Source organism: Alligator sinensis, unplaced genomic scaffold, assembly GCF_000455745.1.
Source record: "Alligator sinensis unplaced genomic scaffold, ASM45574v1 scaffold404_1, whole genome shotgun sequence".
Lineage (NCBI taxonomy): Eukaryota > Metazoa > Chordata > Crocodylia > Alligatoridae > Alligator > Alligator sinensis.
The window spans coordinates 4,146,765-4,152,357 of NW_005841839.1; the positions used below are offsets into that span (position 1 = coordinate 4,146,765).

The 5,593-nt window shown below is 52.2% G+C and overlaps 1 protein-coding gene across 1 annotated transcript; it reads right to left on the reverse strand.

Moving 5' to 3' along the window:
• Window positions 1-683: 683 nt before the first annotated feature.
• Window positions 684-5,587, reverse strand: LOC102368745. Its single transcript, XM_006015560.3, has 5 exons — window positions 5,366-5,587; window positions 5,100-5,193; window positions 3,013-3,172; window positions 2,133-2,285; window positions 684-1,149 (listed from the first exon to the last, which is right to left on the reverse strand). Exons 1-5 carry the CDS (start codon window positions 5,491-5,493, stop codon window positions 989-991), a joined length of 696 nt encoding a protein of 231 aa, XP_006015622.1. The 5' UTR covers window positions 5,494-5,587; the 3' UTR covers window positions 684-988.
• Window positions 5,588-5,593: the final 6 nt, after the last annotated feature.

Genomic DNA, 5,593 nt, shown 5'->3' on the forward strand with positions numbered 1-5,593 from the left:
TCCTGAATAAATAGGTGGCTGTGTAGTGCCAGTTCTGTGGATTCTGGCAGCACAACCTCTTAAGAGTAAGTTCTAGATTCTACTAGAAGACACTAGGAAATAGGAGTCAGAAGACAGGACTTCCTGTGCTGCAACCCTGTGCCTGTTTTCCTGTCTGTAAAATGGGAATAACTTGCCACCCTCCTGTGAGGGTTGTGTAGGTCAATCCAAGCCTTGTATACCAGTGTAATTCTGCAGGGGTCCAGAGGATGATGTGATTTCTACTATGATCTAATACTAGTCTTGGGTTGCATGCTTTCCCAGCACTATTTGCCTGTTTGCTTTGCACATAGGGAAAAACTTGTTGGGAAAGGATAGGAGGGGGGAAATGACCCAAGGAACTTCCTCTATGAATGTCCCAGTGCATCTTGCCTGTCTTCTAAATCCTGTGCCAGACAACTTTTCAGACTTTATTGCCTGCTGGCTTTTGTTCAGGGCCAAGCACGTTATCAGCTCTTTAAATGTTGTAAGTATTCTGGTCAGAATTCTGGGGATCCAGTTCTTGCAGACTCTCCAGTTAACAAGATTGTCTGCACCATGAGGAAGCAAATGGTAGAGGAAGCTAAAATGAGAGCCAGGATGGCAACCTAGATCTAGGTGTTTAGGAGGAGACTCCCCAACATACCTGCATCCCAGTGAAAAGGAGCAAGCACTCACCACATGGTTCTACAAAAGTCTATCAAAGTTTTATTAAAAAATCATTGAAAGAAGCAGGACACTCACAAAGCCAGTGCCTAGAGAAGATAGGGTCTTGAACACAGGTTTCTGCAGCTTGGGCTACAGAATGGGGAGGGATTCACTTAACGTCTCCCTCCCCCTCACCCAAGGCACCAGAACCAGGGCAACACTTGAATCCCCAAGGAGTCCACCATAGGCTGTGGTCGGGCTGTAGATCAGCCTACAGGAGGCAAACGTGTAGATGCTTGTTGGGTCTCTGCCTGGGATGATTTCATTTGGTTTTTTGTTTCTTTGTGGCTCTGGCATCCTCACCAGCCTCTTCTTCCCCTAAGCAAAGTGTCTGCAGCAGCACAGGACACAACTTCTGTGCCACAGCCCAGGCCCAGAGACACATCTCCACCTGGTGAGGAGTCCAGCCTTTCTCTGTGTCAACTGGAAAAGATTGCAAATTGAGCCATTAAGCTCTATGGCTGCAGCAGAACCAGATCTACCCACTCTCCAGGCCCCTGATGAGTTCCTGGGGAGACTTGTGGCCCAGAAAAGTGAGAGGTTGAGAGTACAGAATAAAACCACACACACATTCCCTCCGTGCAACTCTGCAGGCCAGAATTACTCCCTCTCTTCCCAAGCTCCCACGCAGCTCTGGAACGTACCTCCCTCCTGCTCCAAATGCCTGGTCACAGCAGATTGCAGGGAGGGAAAGATCAAAAGCTGTTGTTGCTACATGGTTGTGCATAGCAAAAACATGGGCCTGCAGCCCCCTTCTCCCCAGCTGCTGCTCCCAGCCCTGTTCTGAAGGGTAGGAAAGGCTTAAAAGGTAAAACCTCTCCCCTACACACAACACCTGGTGATACAGGTAACTATGGCAGAAGCTACCATAGATTCAAGCAAGAGATTCTGCAAGCTAGTGGAGCAGACACAAGGAAAGGTGAAGAGAGAGATCGCACAGCAGCTGGTGCGATTCAGGCTCTGATGAGCAGGGACCTACCGTGCCTGCAAGATGCATGTGTAAGAAACCAAGGAAATCTACTTGATGCAACTGCAAGGCACTGCCTGTCTCAGTTACTGGACACAGAAACTTCAGGTCACAATTTGGCACTTAAATAAATTTTCACTGGAGGATCTCAATGGAGCGTGCGGTGGCAGGGGAGTGTTATCTTCATAGCATGGATAGGGAAGGTGAAGCAGAGACCAAGAGACTTGTCCAATGCCACAAAAGCAGCAACAGAGATGAGGAGGAAACCTGACCCCCAGCTCTGGGTATGAACTACTTTGTCCAGTAGTGCAACAACAACCTTGCCATAAGCGCTGCAGTTCTACTGGCTTTTCAAGACAAGACCTTTAAAACAGAGATGCAGCAAATATCTTCCCCCTCCCTCCACAGGCCCTACTGCAGTGTGGCCCCCACCCCTCACCTTCATTTAGTTTCTTGGTACAGAGCTGGATCCTGTCCAGGTAGCGGATGTAATGCTTGAGGGAATACTTAATGGGGGTGAGGCCTGGGATGGACTCCACTGCTTCATCTGCCATGAAAGCCACAACCTCAGGGGCTCCTGCTGCCAGGATTGCTGAAATGGGAAGGTGGGGAAGTATGCAGCAGAGGAACTGGACAGGTTGGAGGGGGTGGGGGATAGCAGGAGACACCAAATCCTTCATCACAGCAGATGTCCACTTTCTTAGGGCCTTGAGGCTGGCTCTTGGATGCCTGTCAGAGCCTGCCAGGGCAAGCTGGCACATCACAGAACCTGAAGCCAAGCCAAGAGGACTTGTGCACACCAACACTCCCAGGAGAGATGGGGCTGGACCAGTGCAGGATTCAAGGGGAGGCTTGCCCTTGGGCAGCTGAAATTACCTCTGCTTCCACACAGATAGGTGCCTCTCCACCAGCTCATCACAGTAGGAAATACACCAAGCCAGCGACTCAACCATCCCAGCTGGCAGCTTCTCATGCAGGTTTCCATGCCCTCGACCTGTACTTTCTGCTGCCCTCAGTGCTAAGGACCTCTTCAAGGTTTTGGTTTTAACAGGCCACTAGCAACTAGTTTGGCTGCCTGCAAGACTAGGAAGAACCAGTGGCTTCCCCCTTGTCCACAGGGCTGGGATCTAGGGCCACCGCTGTTTCCCAGGAGCCATGAGTGTCAGCATCTTGCATCCCATTATGCAAGTAGCAGTGCATGGCTGTTTGGGTGAAAGTGCTGACCAACCCTGGCTGTTCTTTCACTTCCAGTTTGGTCAATCCATGGCTCCACCCCCTTATCTCTTCCCCATCCCCCACTGAATTCCCTTAGTCCTTACCTGAAGCCGTGGCTGGTCCTACAGCCTTTAACTGGCTCAGCTCAGTTATGGCAGCTGCCACATCTGGGAGGAGTTGAAAAGCTTTCCTTGTACAGCGCTCCACTGTCTCCTGGGAGTTAGTGGCCACCAGCTGCTGCAGACGAGGACGGAACTTTCCCCGCTAGAGGGGAGGAGAGAAGGCAGCAAGGTGAGCCCCCCTCAACTGGAGACTTGAGCTGTGCAGGTGACTACAGCTCATTGCTTGTGACCCCAGGGGCTGAAAGGGGCAATACTCTTATTAGAGGGGATCCAACTCTGAGGCCGTGAGTTCTTTGCCAACCCTTTGAAAAAAACAGAGCGATTCTTTCTTGGTATACATTTCTGTTCAACTGTAGTCCCCAGACTATGCTCTACATGCCCCCTGGGATCCACCACGCCCTAAAGATGAGACTCTGAGGTCAGAGAGAAGATAGCCCAAGAGGTCTTTGCCTAAAGCAATACTGTCCAACTCCCCTGGGCTCGTCCTAAAGCCACATCCAGACCACAGAGCTCCTCGTGGGCTAGATCCAGACCCACCTCTGGCAACAGGGGAAGTGGCAGTGGTGTGAACTGCTGTGGTTTCCTGGGTGTTTGTGTTGGCTCAAGGAGCCGAGAGGAATAACACAGTCTTTGCTTGCCCTGCTGCCACTGAACTGGCAATAAGGCTCTGTGCCCTGGTATTCAGCAATGGGCCCAGCCCCCACTCACCCCAACCTCTCTAGGAGCCTTGTGGGCTGGGTGACAGGTCCGAGGGCCAGACCTGGTCTGCGGCCTGGGTCTTTGACACCCCTGTCCTAAGGAATAGGAAGTTGGGTAACCAATTTGGAAAATGCAAAGTGGTTTGAGGCTGAGCACAGTGTGCCTGGAGGAAAGTTTACTTGTTCACAACTCTCGTGTATCTTTTCCAGCTACTACACCACCCCCTTACTCTGCATCTCCTCTGGGACTTTACCTTCCTTTCCTCGTTTTCCCAAGTAGACAACAGCCTTGCCTTCACGGCTCTATCCTATTACCACGACACTCCTATCTCAGTGCAGTTTCATCTACCTTCTCCTTTCTCCCAAATATTCTTAGTGACTAAGCCAGCCTCCTGCTTTCACCCTGCCCAGCTATAATTGGACCAACCGCTCCATTCCAGTGGATTCAGAGCCAATGAAAATAATTCAATTATAAGCTCACTGATGCAGATAATCTCTCTGTGCGCTCAAAGAGCTGTGGGCAGTACTAACGCTGTGTAAAAACAAGTTAATAATAATTCCCCTGGAAATCCAATCACAGGCCTGTGGAGCTAGTGGGAGGAAACTGACCAAGCTGTGTGAAATGCAAAAGGTTAGGATTTATCTACACTCAAACTGGTTTGCTGCTATAACATGACTGGCATGGCTGGACTGCTAAATCCCCTACTGGAGATGCAGTCATTGGATCCTTTAAACTGTTGTGTTAGGACAGCTCACACCAGTTCCCCAAGTGGAACAGACTATCCCAGAAATACGCTGCTTTGCCAGCATGACTGTATCTGCATTCAGGCTTCAGTCGCGTAAGCTGGGCGATAACAAGGTGAGCTAAGGACAGAGCTCCTAACTAAATTTGTTCTGCTAGCAAAGATGTTTACATGGAGACAGGATCAAAAAGAAACGTGACATTTCTAGAGATGAGGCTACTGACCCCTCAGGCCCGACTTACCACAGCCTGTCTGCAGCTGAATGCAACTTAGAGCAACCCCAAGGTTGTTGCAGGTTGAACCAGGGTCCAGACTGATTAATTGATTAACAAGCCACAAAGATGACATAAAACTGCTTCTCTACCCCTGCCCTGGGCCAGAGGCTATGGCCCATGATTTCTGTTTCAACCTTAGAAAGGTAAGCACAACAGTTACCAACTTAAACAGCTGTCAGACAGCTGGCGCCCACGTGCTCCGAGCCTCAACACCCTGCAGACGTCGGATCTCCCAGCACCTGGAAGTGATGTCACAGCCCGTGGGGGGCCGAGACCCCCGTCCCAGCCGAGCATCCACTCCCATTATAGGGCTGAGACGCTGCGCGTGGCCATTCAGCTGGGAAGTGACTCACGGTGAGTTTCCACTGCATCAGCTTCACCACTTCGGCCTGGGTCAAATGCTTCTCTTTCCGTCCCGCGAGAGCAACCGGCAACTCCTCCTGATACCTGAAACAGAGCCCAGAGCGGGCAGGACTCGCGCCGCCGCCGCCTGCACCCGACCCCCTGCGGCCCCTCGTGTCACCGGGGCACCAGAGCCTGGGGCTCCGCACTGGCGACAGCTGCGGGTAGCCCGAGCTTCGGGCGGGACGAGCAGCTACGCGGACGCCGCCGCATTTACCATTTCTCCAGCCCGGTGAGGCCTTTCCGCTCGCTCCCCTTGGCTTCGACCACCGCCCAGTGCAGGTCGCGCACTCGTCTCCAGCACGCGGGGTCTTGGCAGCCGTAGAGACCTCCCTTCCCCGCCATGTCTGTGAGGAGCTCCCGCTCCCGCGGGCACCCCCGCTCTCCACCAGCGGTCCCAGCACGCGCCGTGCGATTCGCGCCAGCTTCCCAGTGTCCCCTGCGG